General features: G+C 46.2%; 1 protein-coding gene across 6 annotated transcripts in view; it reads left to right on the plus strand.

Annotated features, from left to right (window-relative positions):
- GLI3 (GLI family zinc finger 3) overlaps window positions 1-22,378 on the plus strand; it is a 318,180-nt gene extending 295,802 nt beyond the window's left edge. For all 6 annotated transcript variants that reach the window (XM_059885923.1, XM_059885922.1, XM_059885925.1 and 3 more), the window contains 5 exons: window positions 2,781-2,930; window positions 3,982-4,146; window positions 10,482-10,772; window positions 15,446-15,773; window positions 16,727-22,378. In XM_059885923.1, coding sequence (XP_059741906.1) covers window positions 2,781-2,930; window positions 3,982-4,146; window positions 10,482-10,772; window positions 15,446-15,773; window positions 16,727-19,059 — 3,267 coding nt within the window. In that variant the 3' untranslated portion in view covers window positions 19,060-22,378. The remainder of the gene's footprint in view (window positions 1-2,780; window positions 2,931-3,981; window positions 4,147-10,481; window positions 10,773-15,445; window positions 15,774-16,726) is intronic.
- The last annotated feature ends 600 nt before the right edge of the window (window positions 22,379-22,978 follow it).

Here is a 22,978-nt window from a genome sequence, read left to right on the forward strand (position 1 = left end):
AAGTAAAATAATTAATTAATAAAAAAAAAGAAAGTGAAAAGAAAATGAAAGTCACTCAGTCATGTCTAGCTCTTTGCAACCCTGTGGACACTAATACAGTCCATGGAATTCTCCAGGCCAGAATACTGGAGTGAGTAGCCATTCCCTTCTCCAGGGGATCTTCCCCACCCAGAGATCAAACCCAGGTCTCCCACACTGCAGGCAGATTCTTTATCAGCTGAGCCACCAGGGAAGTCCTAAAGCTCAACATTCAGAAAATGAAGATCATGGCATCCGGTCCCACCACTTCATGGGAAATAGATGGGGAAACAGTGGAAACAGTGTCAGACTTTATTTTTCTGGGCTCCAAAATCACTACAGATAGTGACTGCAGCCATGAAATTAAAAGACGCTTACTCCTTGGAAGGAAAGTTATGACCAACCTAGATAGCATATTCAAAAGCAGAGACATTACTTTGCCAACAAAGGTTTGTCTAGTCAAGGCTATGGTTTTTCCTGTGGTCACGTATGGATGTGAGAGTTGGACTGTGAAGAAGGCTGAGCACTGAAGAATTGATGCTTTTGAACTGTGGTGTTGGAGAAGACTCTTGAGAGTCCCTTGGACTGCAAGGAGATCCAAGCAGTCCATTCTGAAGGAGATCAGTCCTGGGATTTCTTTGGAAGGAATGATGCTAAAGCTGAAACTCCAGTACTTTGGCCACCTCATGCGAAGAGCTAACTCGTTGGAAAAGATTCTGATGCTGGGAGGGATTGGGGGCAGGAGGAGAAGGGGATGACAGAGGATGAGATGGCTGGATGGCATCACTGACTCGATGGATGTGAGTCTGAGTGAACTCTGGGAGTTGGTGATGGACAGGGAGGCCTGGCGTGCTGTGATTCATGGGGTCGCAAAGAGTCGGACACGACTGAGCTACTGATCTGATCTGATCTGATACATATATGTATACGTGTATATATACATCCCCTCTTTTTTGGATTCCCTTCTCATTTAGGTCACCACAGAGCACTGAGTAGAGTTCCCTGTGCTACACAGTTAGGCTCTCATTAGTTATCTATTTCATGTATAGTAGTGTATACATGTCAGTCCCAATCTCCCAATCCATCCCATCCCGTGTCCCCCTTGGTGTCCAGTATGTGTTCTCTACGTCTGTGTCTCTAGCCTACCATACAGAGTGAAGTCAAAAAGAAAAAAACTATTGTATAATACCACTTATGTATGGAATCTAGAAAAATGATACAGGTGAACTTGTTCCCAGCATCAGTTTTAAGAAACTCTCATACTGAGGACAGTTAGCTTTTTACAGAAAACACACAACTGTCTATCAGGGGGTTGTGATGCCGTGATGAACCGGAGTGATTCTGTGGGTTCTTCGTCACGTGCAGAGCTTCTGAAAGGATCTTGGTTGTCTGCCTGCACCCTGGGCCATGTCACCTGCTCTCTCCTGTCTCTCCGGCTTTCTGAGAGCTGTTTAGGAGAGTATACCGTGATTGCTTTTCTCTGCCTTCATCCAGTTTTAAACTACAAACACAACACAACAGACTGCTTTCTTTTTTTTCCTTACAGCAACCGGTCGCCTAGTGGAGTAACTGGGCAAGGCTGAGTGATGGAGTTTTACCCCCAGGCCCCCAGAGACCACTCAGTTAGGACCCAGAACCTCATCAAGAAAGTAATTAAAAGTCCTGTCACTGCTACGTGGCCCAGGAAACCCAGGGGAGGTTTCTGTCACTGCACAAATTTTTTGGTGGTGTTTCTATGTATGTGTGGGCAAGGGTTCACAAATGCCTTGAATTAAGGCAGATAAAGTATGGGGCAGCCAGAGAATAAACCGAGAGGATCAACCTAGGGCACAGATTTCCCCCATCACCCGTGACTGAACATTATCTTACTTGAGCAGACCTAAGTTTGATCCAAATTAAGAACCACGTCTTCTGGTGTGTCTGTAGGTTGCACCTGTCTCCCAGTTGTAGGACCTTTGATGTATGGATCCAAGGAACTCTATTAATATACAATGGGATTCTAAAACTTTGAGTCGGAATTCAGAGAAATTTCAGGGACATTCAACTTCATTTTTAAAACCAAATTCACAGAATTCTACAGCTGGAAAGAACCTTAGAAACTAGGGGATTTGTTCCTTTATTTTGTGCAGGAGGATAGCACAGACCCTCAGAGACTGTTTTGTTGACGATCACCTGGCCTTCATTTTCAGTCAAGTTCATTTCTCTGTGATTCTTATCAAAAGAATGATCTCCCTAATTGGAACTAAAGTGCCATTTGAAAAAGTGCTTTGGTTTTTCCCAGTTCTTGTTACAGACGTGTGTGTGCGCGCGCGCGCACGCCCTTCCTGCAGTCTTGAGCCACATCACTAGCCCAGCCCACAAGGCCTGAAGAGGGTGAGAGCTGGAGGTCCCCTCTGTGGTCACTTCACCTGGACCCCAACTTGGCAGGTGAAAGACAGCAGAGGCCCAGAGAGGACGTGTGTGTCTCACCCCATTTCACAACTCCTGTCTTCCGTTGCCCTTGCAGTATCTTTTCCAGGACTCCAAGCTTCTTCCAAATCCTGTCACTTCTGCTAGTTAAAAAAAGTGTCTCTCCACAGTTGGTAACAGCAAACTGACTTAAGAAATGTACTAACCAGAATAGAATCGTCTGCCATATGGGAAAGGTACCGTGGAGCCTTTAGGACTTAAGTTAGGGGGTTTGGGGCCCTCTGTTATGCTGCCTGCAGAAAAGAGTTGTATATTTCCATTTGATTTCTCTTTTTTTTTCCCCCAAAACCCAGCATATAAATAATGACCACATCCATGGAGAGAAGAAGGAGTTTGTGTGCCGGTGGCTCGACTGCTCCAGAGAACAGAAACCCTTCAAAGCCCAGTATATGCTGGTGGTGCACATGCGCAGGCACACGGGGGAGAAGCCTCACAAATGCACTGTGAGTCCCGGGGTGGGGGGAGGGGCGGGATGTGCACCCAGAGGGCGTCTTGCACCCGTGGCTCCTTCCTCCTACTCCAAGAACCAGAACCGTGCCAGCTGATGAGTGATAAACTCCCGGGGCTGGGAGAGGGGAGAGGAGGGAAGAATTAGAGAAAGAACGCGGACAGCTGAGCTCAGAGATACTGGAAGGAAGTGTCCTAGACCCACCCTGTACAGCATGGTGGCCTCAAGACCACGTGCTTTGGAGATGTGACTGGCCAATCAAGGAGCTGATTTTTTTCAATTTTATTTAATGAAACACTTGGCTAACAGCAACTGAGTCAGCCCAGCTCTGCAGAGTAGCCGGTGGGCAGGTCGCAGCAGGGACCAGCCATCTAGCACCGGGAATGACCACGGGGCCACTGGGCTTGCCCTCATACCAGGGTCTATCACACCAGAGCCATGGAGGGCACAGGGAAAGGCCAGTTTCAACTTGAAAAACTTCAGTTGACTTTTCAAAAATATAACCTGTATGGCTTTAGAGTTTTTCCTCAGCCCTCGCCCCCAGCACCCCCCTGCCCGCCAGTCTGTCACCATGACCCAGTACAGACCTAAGAACTGGAGGCTAAGCTTTCTTTCACTAAGGTGCCCGCCAGGCACACTCAGGACTGAGCCTTGGTACTTTACATGTTAAAGGGCCTTTACAAACAGGATCAAATTCCGTGTCTTTGTAGGGACACAAAGCCATATTAATGAACTTTGTGCTGAATCTGAAATCAGTGGGAATTCAAGGAGATCCCTGAGCAGATAATGAAACCCATTGTCCACATTGAGTGGCCTATTAAAAAAAAAAAAGTCCCGGGATTTTTACTAGCACTGAAAATGCTTTCTCTAGAATTGCCCCGAGCCCACCATCTGAATCCCAATAAAGGCAGAGTTTAGTGGACTTTTGTTCCTTGGTTTTGAAAAGCTGCCGACCCTCCAAACGTCCGTCTTTCATTCACTTGGAGCAAGTGAGAGGCAGAAGTTGTCGTTGTGTGGGGTCATCCAGATTTACCTGTCGTCCTCAGTTTGAAGGTTGCACAAAGGCCTACTCGAGACTCGAAAACTTGAAAACACACTTGAGATCTCACACTGGAGAGAAACCATACGTCTGTGAGCACGAAGGATGCAACAAGGCTTTCTCTAATGCCTCGGATCGCGCTAAGCACCAGAACAGGACACATTCCAACGAGGTAAGGCTCCTCTGGGAGACGCCTGTTGGGTCCAGAGCTCAGGGGGTGGAAATAGAGAATCCTCTGGGGAGACGAGAGCCTGTTCCATTGTCGTTTCCTCTGGCCACTCCCAGCATGAGTGGATGTTAATGCTGCAGGTGAAGGTTTGGGGGGCCTCAGAGGAAGGGCTGAAACCTGGTCTTGGATGGGAGAGACAAGCTGAGGAAGGGGGAACAAGTTTCCTGTTGTTCAGTACTGCCACCTACTGGTCAAACAGTAGTCGCATTTAACTTGGAATTCCACCAACTCGCTCTGCCTGGAATAGCCCGAATGCATTTGAAGGACGATGACCCTGTAAGCACTAAGGAGAGACTGAGAAGAGAGGTGTTGACAGCTGACAGCTTACTGCTAAGACAGCCACTTTTATTTGCTTTCTCCAGGTGGTATCTTCAAATGCATTATATCAAAAAAGACTTCTGCAGAGCAACCTGACTTGGCTAAATAGGATTTCCAGACAGTCTAAATTCCAAAGGGTCTTGGAAGCTTATTCTCAGAAACCCAGAATGGTTTCTAGTCAGTTATTTAAGATAATATATTGAGTAAAGCTTCAAGGGTTTCCTGATGTGTTGTTGTTAGTTTGAGGTATTTATCCCCCACACATTTCAGAGAAGTGTAAGAATAAATGAAAATGGTTTCTAATTCACTTCGCTTACATTTTAACTCGCTTTTGCCTGCAGATCTCCAGCTTCTCCTTGAAGGTCTAGCTCAGATTCTGCCTCTGTCTGTGAAACTTTCTCTTGAATGAATTCAGAGATTAACACAAAGGCTTCCCACATCTGTGGTGGAAATAGGCTGGCTAACCAGAACTTGTTCATGAGCTGTAGTTCTGCCCCACAGAGTGGGTCATCAGTTTGCTTGAAATCATGTGAGAGAGGGAACATTTTGACCTTGGTGTGACTCTCATCTGACCCCACAAGGTGCCAGCCAGGCCCTTCATGATCTTCCAGAGAAGAGCTGGAAGAGGGAATTTGTAAAAGTGCAACATTCTGTTCACTGGCCACTGGCTTGAAGGTGGCAGAGATGGCCCTCACAAGTTTCCTTCCAACTGAACTGACAAAGGAAAAGTATCTCAAAGGGGTTTCGCCACACTCAACAAAAGCACTCGCACACATAAACTCACACACATGAGTTCACCTTTACACACTCTAGTGGAATAAAGAAACCTGAGTCCTTTGGGATCTATAATATTGATCCACTGTTTGCAGATGTTTTAGACAAGATGCCGCATCTCCTTTTTTTTTTTGTCAAAAATGCTTTTATGATGTGTGGTGAAAGTGAAAGTCGCTCAGTTGTGTCCGACTCTGCAACCTCATGGACTATACAGTCCATGAAATTCTCCAGGCCAGAATACTGGAGTGGGTAGCCCTTCCCTTCTCCAGGGGATCTTCCCAACCCAGGGATTGAACCCAGGTCTCCTGCATCACAGGTGGATTCTTTACCAGCTGAGCCACAAATTGTAATCCAATGTACTTGTTTACACCCCACTCCAGTACTCTTGCCTGGAAAATCCCATGGACGAAAGAGCCTGGTGGGCTGCAGTCCATGGGGTCGTGAAGAGTTGGACACGACTGAGCGACTTCACTTTCACTTTTCACTTTCATGCATTGGAGAAGGAAATGGCAACCACTCCAGCGTTCTTGCATGGAGAATCCCAGGGACGGGGGAGCCTAATGGGCTGCTGTCTATGGGGTCGTACAGAGTCAGACACGACTGAAGCGACTTAGCAGCAGTACTTGTTTTGTACAAAGTTTTAGGGGATCTGAAATAAGCAGATCCATAGAGACAGAAAGACTGGTAGCTGCCACAAGCCGGGGGGAGGAGGAATAGGGGTGACTGAAAATAGGTACAGGGTTTCTTCTTGGGATGATAAAAATATTCTGGAACATGAGAGTGGTAATGATTGCACAAGATTGTGACTGTGCTAAATGCCACTGGACTGTGCCGTTTAAAAGGGTGTTCTTCATAGTATATGAATTATGTTGTGTTGGCCAAAATGTTCATTTGAGTTTTTCCATATGGACTTTCCATACAGATTTTTGGCCAACCAAATATCTCAATTTAAAATGTTTCAGGGGATTTGATTAACTTAACCTAGAATTTAATTAATCTGTTTATATTTCATATACTTAGGTACAATTATGACCAGAAACTTAGAAGGCATACATTCCTGTAGATTCTCTCCTATTATTGTGGAGCCAGTTGGGCACCGAGAATGTTAGAACTTCAGCAATTAAAAAAAAAAAAAAAACTTCAGCAATGAATAGATATAAACATGCTTACTGAGTTTTTATCTTTTTATGAGCTTCAAATGCATGCCCACATCTGTTTGCTTTAATGAAATGCATTATAGTGGAGCTTGAATTCTTCTGTGCATTAGAAAATGCAGTGTTGAATGAGAGTTGAATATCCATCATGAGGTTAAAATGTATCTTGGTCAACAATATCTTTCACCAAAATGGAGCGATTTACCTAAAATAAATGATTAACATTGACCATAAACACATAAGTAAAATTTTATTCACAATCACGTAAATCATTTTCTCTGTTCCATGAATAGAGAAAGCCCTCAGCTTTGCCTATGAATGATAGACAGTTTCAGATATATCAAAATTAAGTGTGTCCAGGAAATCCAGATTTGTATCATCAATCAACCATGGACAAATCCAGATGTCTTCTTTCATTTATTTGTCCTCTTATTTGTATCTTCATCCTTTCTCTGAACAAATATTGATAGATGGTTATCTGGCAAGCAGGTTGCTATTCTGGATGAGGCAGATGGTGTGGAACAGAATAGGAAGCAATTGCCATTCGGGGAAGCTAATCTACCTCTCACCCCCGTGACTATTCTGCCCATGTAGGGCCACTGAACCATCGCAGTGGCCTCTGACCAGGCTCCCTACTCCAGAACATGGAGCTCCTGTTCCATCCCAAACCAGATGAAGCCAGTTTCCTTGAGCTCTGATTTGGTTGTATCTCCCTATCCAGAAAGTTCCAGAGGCTCCATCTTTCCTAGGAAAAGTTGAAACGTCTTATGCCTGTGTTGGATTGGCCAAGAAAATATTTTTCTGTAAGATACTTTGTGAACTTTTTGGCCAGCCCCATATCTACTTTCACCTGCTCAACCCCAATCTTCCTTTTCCACAATCCCTTGACCTCTCCCCATGGTGAACATGAACACAAGCTTCCAGACAGCATGCCATGGAATGCATCTTCAATCTGAAATGAAGATTCGATATGACTTGATCGTTCAGAGCTTTTGTGTCATCAAGTGTTATTAAAGGATAAAAGAGATCGAGAAAGCTGCTGACATAGACTTGCGGCGGGGTGGGGGTGGGGGGGGCAGTAAGAGTACCCCGTGCTGGTCTTTAGCCAGATGTTATGCAGCCACTAGCAGTCTGCTAAGGAAAGAAAGGCAGTGTCTCAGAGCATGGCACCAGACCCCCTCACCCACGACATGCATTGAGATAACATGGGCAGCAGGTGCATGCCCGCCTGGAGTGGTCCTACTAATGGACCTTCAATCTGGATACATTTTTTTTTTTTTGCATTCTCTTGCCCTCATTTTTATCCTTCAGCATCTTGTTCATCTTTCAGGACCCAACTACAACACCTTTTCTTAATCAAAGCTCTGTTTATTGAGCACTTATTATATGCCCCATATCACATCATGGTAAGCACCATGTATACATGGTCAGATGTAGTTCATACCCTGACCCCATGAGCTGGGCATCATACCCAGATACAGAAATTTGATGATTGATGCCGTCCACCATCTTCCCAATGAAAGAAGGGTTTCCCTCTGTCCATATCCTTCTTTGCATCCACACTTTTCATATTTTCCATTCTTTGAGATTTAATCCTGTCATATATAAAACTGTGCTCACAGAGTCTTGTATCTAGTAGGGATCATTAAATGTTTATCTAAAATTTTATTTGGATAAATTCTACAAAGTCAAGTAGAATGAAAGTGTTCACAAAGTATCTTTCAGTTTAGGGAGTCAAAAAGGCAATCATGGTGCCAAAATTTAAATGCCCAGGATAGGAAACATGGGTAAATTAGAACCCTGACAACATTTATCTTTACCTACACTTAGATTGCATTTCAGTCATTAATCAGAACAGAATTGGGGGCCAATCTACATCATGTGGTTAGTGTTTGTTGTGAAGTGTTTTTTTCTGACCTTGTGTGCTTGGAGATTTTTGTAGGTGGCTAATGCTTATGTGCTCATACAAGGGCACATGGGCACACAGGTACTTGTTGGTCCTGGAAATGCAGGAGCTGATGAATATTAGTAGATTCATTCCATCTCTAGCTGTGTCCTCATTTCCAAATTAACCCATGATACACACATGCAGACATCTACGGGAAGAATAGTTCTTCAAACCTGGAATGCTGGCCTGGCTTTGTGCTCCCTCTCCCCGCCCCAGACATTGCTGTCTGCCTGTCATAGCAGTGCAGTGAGCCAGCAGAGAGCCGAGGTCAGACACTATACGGTAATAGCACTAATCGTCAGAGCCATTCTTCTGTCCCTAATGCATAGGATTTGATGTGCTCATTTCATTATACATATATATGCTGCAAATCACACAAGCTCCTGAAAAGAAGTAATTTGTAGTTAATGGGAATCAATTCAACCCAAAATTTTCTCAAATTTGGCGGTGAGGTCTCTCAGCATTCTGGAATCTTTACCTCATTCCATTAGGGCATGCCATAATTTTAGGCAGCACTCAGTCTGTTCTTTGGCTTTTAGTGGAAAAGCATCATTCTATAAGACAGGGACTCTTTTTTAATCCAATGGATATATTATATTAATCATGTCTTTCATGAATATTGTTTATCTAATAGCTCACCTCCTGATATATACGGATGTAAATATAGACTCATATAAGCATCCGTGAATATATTATATTGCAAATGAAGTAAACAGAATCACAATTCTGACATTGGTTATGAATATAATGCTAGCAGTTCTGTGATGTGAGTAAATATTCAACTACAAGGGTCTGTATAATTTTTGATGACTATAGGTTTGACTACTGACCCACACAGAAAATGAAATTAGCATGAAGTAATTTGTAGACCTTAGTACTCAGGAGCAGAGCCTCACCCAGAAATACTCACCTCCAGAATGACATCTACCAGCCCTCGTCGGTTTATGAGTGAGCATTTGTGGATACTCCAACAGGGTTTAGGACTTTGAAGATCAGAAAGGTTCTGGATATTCTGAGCCCTGAACACCCCCACACAGTTGTAATACAACCCAAAGGATCATATTTTAGTGATATCTAACCTAGGAGAGGCTACAGCAATTTTTAAAAATATTTATTCATTTATGATGTATTTGTCTGCACGGGGTCTTAGTTGCAGCATGCAGGATCTTCCATCTTTGTTGTGGCCTATGGGCTCTAGTTCCTTGATCAGACTTGTGGGCTCTAGCTAGAGCCCCCTGCACTGGGAGCACAGAGTCGTAGCCACTGGACCACCAGGGAAGCTCCAGGCAATTATTATTGTCATTATTATTTTCTACCATGTCGATGTGTAAAGAGCACATTTTAAAAGGTGGAAGAGTGATTTTAGGTCTGGGAAACAGGACTTCGTAAGAAATGTCTTCACACAAGCTCTCCCCAAAGGTGTGTAGCATTCTTCTCATGAAAGGATGGGTGTCTTTTAAGCCTTCTTCTCTTATCATCACCATCAGCATCACCACTGTCATCAAATTATCTTGGACACCATGTGACCCCATGACACTTCTTCCTACTCACAAAATAAATTTTTCCAGGAGCACAAACACAATTCACGTGTTCTAAGCTCTCCCTGTGTGTGTATGTGTGTGCACACGTGCACACATACCCTCAGTTGTGTACTATTCTTTGCAACACCATGGATTGCAGCCCACAAGGCTCCTCTGTCCATGGAATTTTCGGCAAGAATGCTGGAGTGGGTTGCCATTTCCTACTCCAGGGGATCTTCCTGACCCAGGAATCAAACCCATGTCTCTTGTATAGCCTGTATTAGTAGGTGGATTCTTTATCACTGTGCCACCCAGTATTCCCAAGGTCTCCCTGAGCACTCTCTAAAATAGTAATGTGTTCAAGCTAGAGTCCATGGACCCCAAACTGTGTCCAAATAGTCTTTATTAAACCACTGCACCATTTAGAGGGTTTTGAATACCTCAAAACCTTGTGATCATGCTTTGAAAGAATTAAAAACATAATGAAGAGCCACAAGAGACTGTTGGGCCGGGGACAATCACTTTGATAACAATCTATTCTTTCATTGTTGGGGCATTTGACAGAAACCATATGTGTGCAAAATCCCCGGCTGCACCAAGCGCTACACAGACCCCAGCTCCCTCCGGAAACACGTGAAGACCGTGCACGGCCCAGAGGCTCATGTCACCAAGAAGCAGCGAGGGGACGTGCATCCCCGGCCCCCGCCCCCTCGAGATTCCGGCAGCCACTCACAGTCTAGGTCACCTGGCCGGCAGACTCAGGGAGCCCTCGGGGAGCAGAAGGACCTCAGCAACACTACCTCAAAGCGGGAAGAATGCCTCCAAGTGAAAACCGTCAAGGCGGAGAAGCCCATGGTATGTTATTCGCTTTCCTTCTTGATTGTCCCAGGTCTCTAAAGGGGCCAGGTAGGGTGCTAAGTTAAGGGAGGATCACGTCACCCCTGTCTTCACTGGAACCCACTGTTTGATTTAAGGAGATCAGAGCTCATTGATCTCAATTACTTACCCCAGCTCAGAAAAGAGGTTTGGGGTTTCCTAACTGCTTTTTTTAAATCGATCTGGAAGTTGTGGCAGGTAGACCCACACCACCATCCACATTTTCAGGAGGCCTCTAACATAGAGAATTATTCATTGGGTCCCTCTGTAAACATGTTTTCTGACTTCTTTGCCTTGGTGACCCCAAGAGAAATAAGCCATGCACAAGTGCTGAGTCACATCAGTTGTGTACAACTCTTTGTGACCCTGTGGACCGCAGCCCACCAGGCTTCTCTGTCCAAGGAATTCTCCAGGCAAGAATACTGGAGTGGGTTGCCATGCCCTTCTCCAAGGGATCTTCCTGACTCAGGGATCGAACCCCTGTCTCTTAGGTCTTCTGCATTGGTAGGTGGTTTCTTTACTACTAGCACCACCTGAAATAAGCCATGGTCCCTGTTCTTTAGGGGTCTGCAGTCCAGTGGCATAGGCAGACTAAGAAAGCTTGGGTAATAGGGGTCTAAGACAAGTCTGGGTGCGAGCATTCAGAGGGGAGCTAACAGGGTGCACGTGGCGATGCCATGGGAGGGGCAGAGAGCAGGTGGCCGCCAAGCGCAACACTCAGAGAGGGGAAGGAATGTGTGCAGGGGCCCAGGGCCTGGCACAGCCAAACACGAGTCATGGGGCCCCAGGGGAATGTGCTGGAGTAGAAAGAGGGGAAGATATAAAGGGATTTTTAAATTTTTTTCTGAATTTTTAGAAAAGACAACTCCTGTGCCAATCTAGAGATTAAGTGATAGACTTGAGACCATATCTAAAATGATTCCTGAAACAAGGAGGTAGAAAGCAAGGGAGGGATTTGACAAATGTCATCGACAAAAATCTTAGTTTGATGACAAATAGGACACATGGATTAAGCTATTGCTGCAGCTTCTTTCAGACTTCGCTTGGTGATTTTTGCCTTACGCATGGGCCAGAATAAAACAGCTAAAATTTTCCCAAAGACAAAATGAAAAGAGTAGCAGAGGAGATTTAGTTCATCTGTATTTGGCATATGTATAATGGAGTCAGCTCTGTGTTTTGGGTTCTAGTCTGTCCACTCTTTGGATGTGAAAGAAATACACTAGATGAGTCACGTGCTTAGACTTCCACATGCATGGGAATGATCAGGCAGGCAGATTTCTACTCAGTGTAAGGAATCATTTGCATAAAATTAGAAAAGTCCAGGAATTAGATGGACATCCTGTGAATTCCTGAGTGATGTCATGTGTAGCCAGTATGTATGGGCACGAACTAATACGCATATGACTTAATTGCATTTTAGTGACTAACTGAGTTTGTCTTTAAACTCTTAAGAGTCTTAGCAAGTGACATTAGGTCTAGCCAAAAATCATGCAAATAAGCTATCGTATCGTTATTTCCCTGTGGATAGCTGTACTTTGCTTTTTATAACTGATCCCTATACGTTTAAATTAATCAGTTCATAAATGGTGTTTTATATACTTTTGTGGGAGGAGTATTTATCAGTTTCCTAAAATAAAGTCACCTGTATAAAAACTATGCAAAATATTTAACCGTTTATCCTTAATGTTTACTGAAACAAAGAAAGTGAATCCATGGTCTCCTAAATAATGTCATTGAAAGACAATGATTTATATTTTTAGGACATCCTGTGAGCTCAGGGAGAAGGCAGTGGCACCCCACTCCAGTACTCTTGCCTGGAAAATCCCATGGACAGAGGAGCCTGGTAGGCTGCAGTCCATGGGGTCGAGAAGAGTTGGACACGACTGAGCGACTTCACTTTCACTTTTCACTTTCATGCATTGGAGAAGGAAATGGCAACCCACTCCAGTGTTCTTGCCTGGAGAATCCCAGGGACGGGGGAGCCTGGTGGGCTGCCGTCTATGGGGTCACACAGAGTCGGACACGACTGAAGCGACTTAGCAGCAGCAGCAGCAGTGAGCTCAGAGTCCCTGGTACCTTTTATGTACATCCTTAGCAAAAAAGAAGGAAAGAAAGAAAAGTTATCACTTCTCCAAACACTCATTATTTAAAAAGAAAATTAGTAGAAATAAAAACGTACAGCGATTTTGCTCAGTGACATCTGAGATGCTCCAAGATGTGAAATATTTTATGAGATATAGATATATTGATATAGAAATAAACTGCTAGAAAGAGATTTCAGGATATTGAGACTAGGCCCCATATTTTACAGGTGTGGAAACAGGCTCAGTGAGGTTAATAAATTAATCAAATTTCCACAGGGGACTTTTTTATGTACATGTGCTCACACGTGTAAATGAGTAGGTATCTTCATAGACGTAGTTATTGAAGCATGTGAGATATACATTTCTAATATTCTTTCTTTAAAAACTTGTCTTTGATTTGTTCATCACGCTATAAATTAAATTCTTTCTTCTTTTTTTCTGATTACTCCAACATCTCTTCTGTGTAATGCTCCTAAATGTCTTGTTCTCACTTCCTAAGGACAGTGGGTAATAAGGTGAGGGAATTTTGGCTTCTCTGCTCTCTTTGTTTTGTTTTCATTTTAACATATAGCTTTTTATTTATTTTCTTTAGTCTTTGTCCTTTGTGATATCTTTGGTAGTGAACATTGCCCAGATATGTTTCCAACATAGAAGCAATGTGTTTTGAACATTCAGCATGTGAAAACGTGGAGTTAGATGTTGAAATTCATTGTTCTATTTGTCTAGGATTCCATAATAAATCACACTGGGGCCGACCAAGCAGATGTTCTCAAAGACCATTTAATTGTCATGTTGACTAGTATAAATTTATTCTTGGACCAGACGGGCACCACCTTCTTAGGGCAAGAACTGGATATACTTGTTGGCAATCTAACCTGTATTGAACTGTCGGGGTCCTTTAAGGATTTTCTAATTGTAGATGCATGAGAGCCTTCTTCCAGGCCCTGTGGAAACGTGAGTCTGCACTCTTCCACAGGGAAGTGTGTGTACATTCACACAGATTCACACACACACATACTGATTTGACAGTCTGAGAGGAAAAGTCATTCAAAGCCCTGGATGATCTAAGTTCTCTGCAAAGGAGCAGGTGGTCTGACCCTTCAGTGCTCGGCAGAAGCAAAAATAAGCCAGGCTTCATGCATTCATGATCACATTTGTGCATCTTATTTTTCTCTGCTTGGTTGCCCAGGACACACTTAGTGTACCATGTGGTGCTCACTTAGAAAGTGTTCATTTACTTGGGTGTGTGTACTGTGGTCTCAGGAAAAGTGTGACAAGTTCCACGGAAATGACCTGTGTCCAGAGCCCCTTCTGACAGCACTGTGGTTACACCTGAGACCATAGCCGTGTGTACCAGAGTGTGTGTAGTTATCTCTCCTTGCTCACGGGCTGCTGTCAGACTCTAGTTGCTAGGTAACACCAGAGAGAGTGCTATAGAGGAACAGAAGTGAGGCCAGGAGTCTAGGTCATCACACTGTTCGCTTTGTAACTTTGGGCAGTCACTGAACTTCTCTGAACATCACTTTTCTTATCTCTATGAAAAGGATGCAGCTGTTTGTCCACCGGGAAAGCACTGGAATTTCAGATGGGCCAGGGCCAGGTTGTGCGGACCGCTCAGTGCAAGCCAGAGTGCTCCCAAACGTAGACACAATGAGCTGTCCCCATGGTCAGAGGGGCCCCTGGAAGAGGGGTCTTTCCCTGAGAACCTAGTGGACTAAACTAAGTTCTCAAGAGTTGCAGAATTGGCTTGCCAAGTCCACTTGGCTGGGGTTAGGGAAACCTGGCTTGATTCTCCTAGTGCAAGGCCAGGTGCACACTGGGGACTGGAAGACGCCTGTGACTTCCCCAGAGACTCCTTTCTGTCTATGGCAGAAACTACGTGACTGAAGTCTTCCCTCCTACAACTGCTTTTACATATATCCCCCTACTTGGAGTTTTACAAAGCAAGAAAATGTAGAAGGAATGGACAGAGATTATAGAGCTTGGGGAACCAACCCTGAACCATAAAGAGGGACTGGTTGGAGGGGAGGTAACATGTGTTCCTGGCATATATATCCTGAGGACTAAAGCATGTATACTAATAACCACTAATAATCTCCAAGCCAACTAATTATCCTATTATCCAGGTCTTTTTGAACTGTGTGTGCTTTCAGGGCTTCACTCCTAATTTCCACAACAATCCTTAGGATAAATAAATTGTCCCCATTTTCTGGATAAGGAAACTGAGGTTTAGAGTGGCTAAGTAATTTGCCCAAAGGCTCAAGTCATGGAGGTGGGGTGGGAACTGAGGAAATGTGACACAGAGTTGGCATCGGGCGAGGGATTCCATGGCTGCTACATCACACCTGGCTCCCCCTGCTGTCCATTGCCCTCCATGGTGCATCTGCCTGCTGGCCCATCCATCATCACTGAGCTCAAGGGAAGCCACCTCCATTCACTAGAAAATAGTTCTTCTCATCCCACCCACTGAGAATCCCGCAGGCCTTGATCTGCGTGATTGCTCATTGTCTGCTCCCTGGCCTTGATCATCTAGGTAACATTTATTTCCTTTTCTTCTTGACCCCACAGACATCTCAGCCAAGCCCTGGTGGTCAGTCTTCATGCAGCAGCCAACAGTCCCCCATCAGCAACTATTCCAACAGTGGGCTCGAGCTTCCTCTGACCGATGGAGGTGGTGTGGGCGACCTCAGTGCCATCGATGAAACCCCAATCATGGACTCGACCATTTCCACTGCAACCACAGCCCTCGCTTTGCAAGCCCGGAGGAACCCAGCAGGGACCAAATGGATGGAGCACGTCAAACTAGAAAGGCTCAAACAAGTGAATGGAATGCTTCCACGACTGAACCCCATTCTACCCCCTAAAGCCCCTGCAGTCTCTCCTCTCATAGGAAACGGTGAGTGCCAGCCAGACCTCATGTCTGCTCAGGGTTTTCTGTTCTTTCGGAGGCAGCCAGAGCACTGTGCAGACCCAGGTCCTTGGGTTTTCTGTTTGCTTGTTTCCCCATCAGCAGTAAAATGAGGCTGGAACTATGCATATTAGTGTTACCTCTCTGGAGAACCCATATTTTATTGGATATATAAATATATATATATATAGATATAGATATAGGGCAGGGGGGGAACCAATGAACTTTGTTGGCCAACCCAATAAAAGCAGACAGTAAGAAGATAATACTGGAATGAAAAGTAAAACTGCACGTGACTCATATTTGTGAAATCATCATTCTTAGATCAGAGTAAGGAAATCTTAGCTGCAGAGGCATCCAGAGTTAGCCCCTGCCTCTGATTTCCACAGTCTACAGCCAGCAGGTAAACAGTCACTTTGACCAGTGTTGGCCCAATTCAGAGAAAGGGAAGCCACTTCTGCCAGTCAGCCCCTAGTCGCTTTGTGTTTCTGAGATTACACTCAGTACCTGGAGCAGAGCCCAGGTGTGAACTCCCCCACCCCAGCAACTCGGGTGCCTTACACCTGCATAGGATGTCGGAGGAAGCCCTGAGAATGGGTATGAGACCCTCAGAATGCCTTCTGCCCTTGGATTTCCTGTAACTTGAGCGCTGTATCTATACCCTGTGGTTCTTCACTTTGCCCTTGCACTACACCTGCGAAGGAGCTTAACTCATCCAGGGAGTTGTTACTGCTTTGTTTAAGCCAGGGAATCCACCACTGCAGCCTGCCACCTGCTCACCCACCCCCTTACTTCATCACTGGCCCTTCGACATTGCAGGGCAGGGGTGGGTCACCGTGACCAGACTGGTCATGGTTTGGTTTGGTTTGGTTTGGTTTCGGGCCCCAGAACCTGTGTTGTCATCCCGAGGTAAACCCGTGTCTCCCACGCTGTCTCTGCAGGCACGCAGCCCAGTACCAGCTGCAGTCTGGGCGGGCCCATGCCCCTCCTCCCGAACAGAAGCGACCTGTCTGGGGTGGACATCACCATGTTGAACATGCTCAACCGGAGGGACAGCAGCACCAGCACCGTCAGCTCCGCCTACCTGAGCAGCCGCCGCTCCTCTGGCATCTCGCCCTGCTTCTCCAGCCGCCGGTCCAGCGAGGCGTCCCAGGCCGAGGGGCGACCCCAGAACGTGAGCGTGGCCGACTCTTACGACCCCATCTCCACCGACGCCTCTCGCAGGTCCAGCGAGGCCAGCCAGGGCGACGGTCTGCCCAGCCTGCTCAGCCTCACTCCCGCCCAGCAGTACCGCCTGAAAGCCAAGTACGCTGCCGCCACGGGCGGCCCCCCGCCCACCCCGCTGCCCAACATGGAGAGGATGAGCCTCAAGACCCGGATGGCCCTGTTGGGAGATGGCAGGGAGCCGGCGGGGACCCTGCCTCCCGTGCATCCTCCTCGGAGATGCAGCGACGGCGGGGCCCACGGTTACAGCCGGCGCCCACTGCTGCCCCAGGATGCGCTGGGCAACGGCGTGAGAAGAGCCAGCGACCCGGTGAGGACGGTTTCGGAGAGCCTCTCTCTGCCCCGGGTACAGCGGTTCAACAGCCTTAACAGCTTCAACCCTCCGGTGTTGCCTCCATCCCTGGAAAAGCGCAACCTCGTGCTTCAGAACTACACGCGGCCCGATGGGGGCCAGGCCCGCCACTTCCACTCCTCTCCCTGTCCCCCGAGCATCACTGAGAATGTCACCCTGGAGTCCCTGACCATGGACGCCGACGTGAGCCTGAACGATGAGGACCTCCTGCCTGATGACGTGGTGCAGTATTTAAATTCCCAGAACCCAGCCGGGTATGAGCAGCACTTCCCAGGCACCTTCTCTGATGACAGCAAAGTGCCCCATGGCTTAGGGAGTGGACCCGGGGACTTTGACCCACTGGGGCTGCCCGACAGCCACGCCAGCCACACCGGCAGCCAGCAGTACCGCAGCCTGGAGCAGCCCTGCCCCGATGCCAGTAAATCCGACCTGCCCATTCAGTGGAACGAAGTCAGCTCCGGCAGCGCGGACCTGTCCTCCTCCAAGCTGAAATGTGGCCAGCGGTCCATGGGGCAGCAGGCCCGGGCCTTCGGGTCGTACAGCCACATGGGTGTTCACCCACAGAATCCATTGAGGAGTGGGGCTGGCCCAGCTGGGGGGTATCCGACCCTTGGGGAGCATGCCAGCTCCTTCGGGGGCCCGGAACACTTAGTGAGCCACGGTGGCGGAGCTGGCACCAATGGGAATGCCTTCCATGAACCACCCTATAAGGCCCAGCAGTATGGGAACTGCCTCAACAGGCAGCCTGGTGCCCCCACCTTACTCGATGGGGCCTGTGGCCCTGGGATCCAGGCGGCAAAGCTGAAAAGCATCACCATGCAAGGGAGCGGGAGCCATCTGGATTTTGGCCTGTCGGTGGTGCCGAATGAGTCAACCGGCAGCACGGTGAATGGCATACCCACCCCAGACCCCACAGGACAGGGGTACCTGGCTCAGCAGCTCCTCGGTGACAGCACACACACCCAGGGGGCAGGCCGCTCCGGGCAGAACCTGCTGGGGCAGGCTAGTGCTACCTCACACATCTATCAAGGGCCGGAGAGCAGCCTGCCCGGGCCTCCCAGCATCAGCGTGCAGCCGCCAAACGTGGCAGCCGTCAGGGGCTACCAGCCATGTGTTGGCTACGGGGGCAGCCGGCGCCAGGCTGGGCCGAGGGGTGGTCTCGCTCTGCAGCCAGGACAGTTTAGTGACCCGAGTCAGACCTGCAGGGTGAATGGCATCAAGATGGAGATGCCAGGACAGCCCCATCAGCTCTGTTCGAATGTGCAGAGTTACTCTGGTCAGTTCTATGACCAAACTGTTGGCTTCGGTCAGCAAGACATGAAAACTGGTTCCTTCTCCATGTCAGAAGCCAACTGCCTGCTCCAGGGGGCCGGCGCCGAAAACTCTGAATTACTCTCCCCAGGTGCTAACCAGGTGACAAGCACAGTTGACAGCCTCGACAGCCATGACCTGGAAGGGGTGCAGATTGATTTCGACGCTATCATAGACGACGGGGACCACGCCAGCCTGATGTCAGGAGCCCTGAGCCCAAGCATTATTCAGAACCTTTCTCATAGCTCCTCCCGACTCACCACGCCGCGAGCCGCCCTTCCGTTCCCGCCTCTGTCTTTGAGCACCACCAACATGGCAATCGGGGACATGAGCTCTCTGCTGACCTCCCTCGCGGAAGAAAGCAAATTCCTTGCGGTTATGCAGTAAGCATTAGGGGAAAAAAACGACTGCCAAGAGACCTGAAACTTTAGGAGTTTAAAAGATTAAATTGACCCTTTTTTGTTTGGCTGAGTTTTTTTAGTTCTGTATGTATTTTAGCGATCTCATCTCACCTAACTGGGATGTGTTTCAAGTATATTCCTTTTATGGAAAAGGACTCTGAAAAACCCTAAAGTATTCTAGGGAGAAACTGTCTTCCATTTCAGTTTTGAATCAGTATTGTTACACTCAAAACATCCTCTTAAAAAAAAAAAGAAAACTGTAAGCCTATTCCTCCCTCCCCCTTCTTTTTTTTAGTAAACCGGTGTAAATGGTGATGTGCGCGTTCTTTCTTTTCAGAGAGAGGGCAAGTGAAAGGATTTGACGTGTCTCTCCGTTATTCCAAGGAACTAGGAAGTTGGTGTGCTTGTGACTAAGGGGTTACACGTCCAGCGTTTTTCCATTTTCCTTTACATATGCTCAATGTTTGTTTTTGTGTTTTGTTTCTTTTGTTTTTGAATTCCCACACTGGGCTCAGGAGTCGGAAGTTGGAGAGTGAGTTTGGGAATCTCTTGTGGGTGTACTGTAGCCGAGGTAACAGGCTTTTGAGAAGCTCCCAACCCCCGTTCAGTTTGGGGAATGCTTCAGACAGATACACACAAGTGGAAATTCAGGGCTCCTGTGCAGAGGAGATACAACTTTGCCCACAGTTGGGGGTTAAAATCCTTCCTGTCCATACGTGTGCTGGACAGGAAGGTGGGCACATCTATATGTCAGTTCTCAGTTATCGACCCTGCCTCCCCTCTCTGTCTGTCCAGGAGTGTTCAGCGCTGTTCCAGGGGGAGACAGGGAGGAGTGTTGGGCGACGCCCACACACACTGTTACTTCCATCTGTTCTGGTAAGAAGGTAGATATGTTATAGATTAAAGCTATTGCATAGAATTTGGGAAATATTTGTGGGTTGGCATATGATTAGTTCCATCTCTCGCCCCATTTTCATAGATAACAGAGTAACTGAGAATTGATTATATCTAGTTTTGAGTATATAGGTACTTAATCCCACAGCTGGCTATGTTATCAACAATATATTAATTCCACTATAGCAAAAGAGTATTTCTATTCTAAGTGCCCTATTTTAGGGGACTCATGAAATTTGGTTGTAAAAGAAAAGCTCATAGACCAAGATATTTGGAATAAATTGCTTCAAACATTTTCAGTATTTAAAAACTCTAAGGGCACAGTTTCATAGCTGTGTGGATACATTCTTAACACTCTATTACATTATGCAGCCGTTTAAGAAGCTAAGTCTTCTATGCAGTTTGTCCTTAAGGTGGACTTAAGCTAGACTTTCAGATGAAAAGGTTTAAAGACTTAAAAAGTGCAGCTACTCCCCATGTGTACAGTTGCTACACATAAAAGACATACCATGTGTGCACAGGGTATGTGGACTATCCAGCATTTTACCTTTAAAAAGTATGTAAACTATGAAAATACAACATCAGCACTGCAGTCGACATGTTGTATTCTGCCCCATTCATCTTGGAGTTAGATTTATCCAAAGTGATTCATGAGTCCGTTATGTGTTTTTTCTCCTTTCTGCCATTTAAATTAGTAGTAGACAAAAATCAAATAAAAGTATGAGATAATGGAATATTAGGACCAGCTCATTTTTCTCAGGTTTATGTTCTCTTATTTGGACCAAGAATCTCACGTGGGGTAAAATTCCCCTCTGAATTTTAGACTTTTGGGACTTTAGCTGAGACAGTTGGGTTTGCTTTCAACTAGATGAAAGCAGAGGGGTATTGAGGTCCTCCCGCTGTTCCCCATGTGCAGCACCTTCTTTTAAATCAAAGGAAGCATCCCCTTTGGAACAGAGCCCCAAATCAAAAGACAAGCAGTGATCTGAGCTAGTAGAGTTGAGTCTCTATCACTCTTCAGTGGAAAAATCGAGGCCTTTTCTGTATTCTTCAAACGGGTCATGATCTGGTCACAGAATCGGCAGTCCAATTCGCTGAATCTCGTCTCTAGGTGAACTCAAAGTCCCAAGGTCCTGGTCTGAGCTCGCCTGCTCTTGTGGCTTAACCGCCTTTCTGTCTTCCTCCTCCTGCACCAAGAGCCCTTCCCCACTAGAGTCCGTGGATGTGCCCTGCATTTCTCAGTTACCGAATTTCCCAAATCACCTTCACCGTGCGTGGAAGGATGGATGGAGACTGAGATGAGCATGGTTGTCACCTTGCGCCCTTGTTTTTTCTTTTGCTTTCTGGTGATTCTTCTGGTTGTCCCCTATCTTTTTCTTTCCATACTTTGTTTTCCTTGCTCTGGCCTTCAGATTTGCAGAAGACCCACTCACCTTTCAGCTCAGTATTTGGTTTCTCTCAGTATGAAATTCTCAGAAGAATGGAGGAGAGGAGAGGTGGGAGAGGAAAGTGTCCTTTTGAATGTGATGGTCTGTTGCGATAGTCAGTGAAGAAGATCTTTTGGGGCCATTTCCAAGTGTTCTGTCTGGACGTGGATTTCTGTACACTTAGAATCTCCTGTGATGGGACCCATCCCCAGCCTCCAGTCTTCCCTCCACTTCTCTTGTCCCTTGCACTTGGGGAGATAACACCAACTCACTATGGTCATAGCCTGCTTTTTAATGCAGGCTCGGGCATGGTACTTTTGTTTAGCACCCATGTTAAACGTGTTTTTCCTTGTCAATCCATTTTGTTTTCTTCTCTAAAGAACTGATCAGACCGCCCCTGCTCTTCACACATTGGCTCACACTCTTGAGCCACAGAGTTTTGATTCTTGCGATGTATGTGCCTTATTTTATGTTAATGTCGTCGAAGCGAGGGACCAGTTGGTGTTGCCCAATCAGGGCTTGAGGCTGTGTGCTTGCCACCGGCCAAGAGGACCCGATTGTAGCAGAGTCTGAGCTGTCTCGTAACCTGACTTCCCATGTTGTTTTGAATGCATAGGAGGATGTTCTCTTCTGACAAGTTATTGTTGTGTATCCTGCAAACGTGTAAGATAAAATACAAGTTCATTGTTTTCACCTTTTTTAGATTTTTTAAAAAATAAAATGTGTAACCCTTTTTTTAAAAGAAACATGTGTAAATACATTTAAGTATTGTAGGCATAGTGTTTGGACGTGGCCGGCCCCGGGCCTTCCTCGGATCAGCCTGCAGCCTGTGCGATGCCCCCCACGCCCACCTCAAGCCCGGGGCTGCAGCGCCCCCAACAGATGGACTCTACTTCTGCTTTCACAACCACTTAGTCTTTTTATAACAAAGAAAAGGAACAATGTTTCTTACAACGTCAATAAAAAAAACTCTTTGTACTGAAATGTTTCCTAGGCGGTTTATTTAATTCATAGTTGAATGGAAAAGGGGCTTTCTTTGGAAAAATCCAGAACCTGCATTTACTCAGACCACCCCCCTGACTTACACACACACACACACACACACACACACACACACACACACACACACAAGTTTAGTCTGAGACCCAGACTCCTCATCCCTAAGATGGAGAATGAGGCAATACACTCTCCGAGTGGTGTGTGAGGAGGGGTACCTGGGAGGCATGCCAGTTGTAACGAGGGCATTTTTCTTAACTATATCTCTTGGCCAAACTCTTAAGAGGAAGGACATGAATAGGTTTAATGTCTCACAACTTGTCCCTCTTTTATATATCATCCTGTTATTCGGAGATACCCTAACACACCTTAACAGAAAATCTGACATGGTAGAAGCTTACTTTAATGTGGCTTTTAATAACTGATACCAGACAGAAATAGAAGAAATTTCTCTCACTTGTCTTTTCTCACGATCATTATAAAAGACTTCAAGAAGGTCTCTTCCTCTTTCTCAGTAGCATCAGGTGTCTTTTGAATTACCAGGCGAAGGCACTGGTTGTTGTTGGGAAGGACAGGTGATCCTGGTTG

The sequence above is a fragment of the Bos taurus genome, chromosome 4, assembly GCF_002263795.3.
Source record: "Bos taurus isolate L1 Dominette 01449 registration number 42190680 breed Hereford chromosome 4, ARS-UCD2.0, whole genome shotgun sequence".
Lineage (NCBI taxonomy): Eukaryota > Metazoa > Chordata > Mammalia > Artiodactyla > Bovidae > Bos > Bos taurus.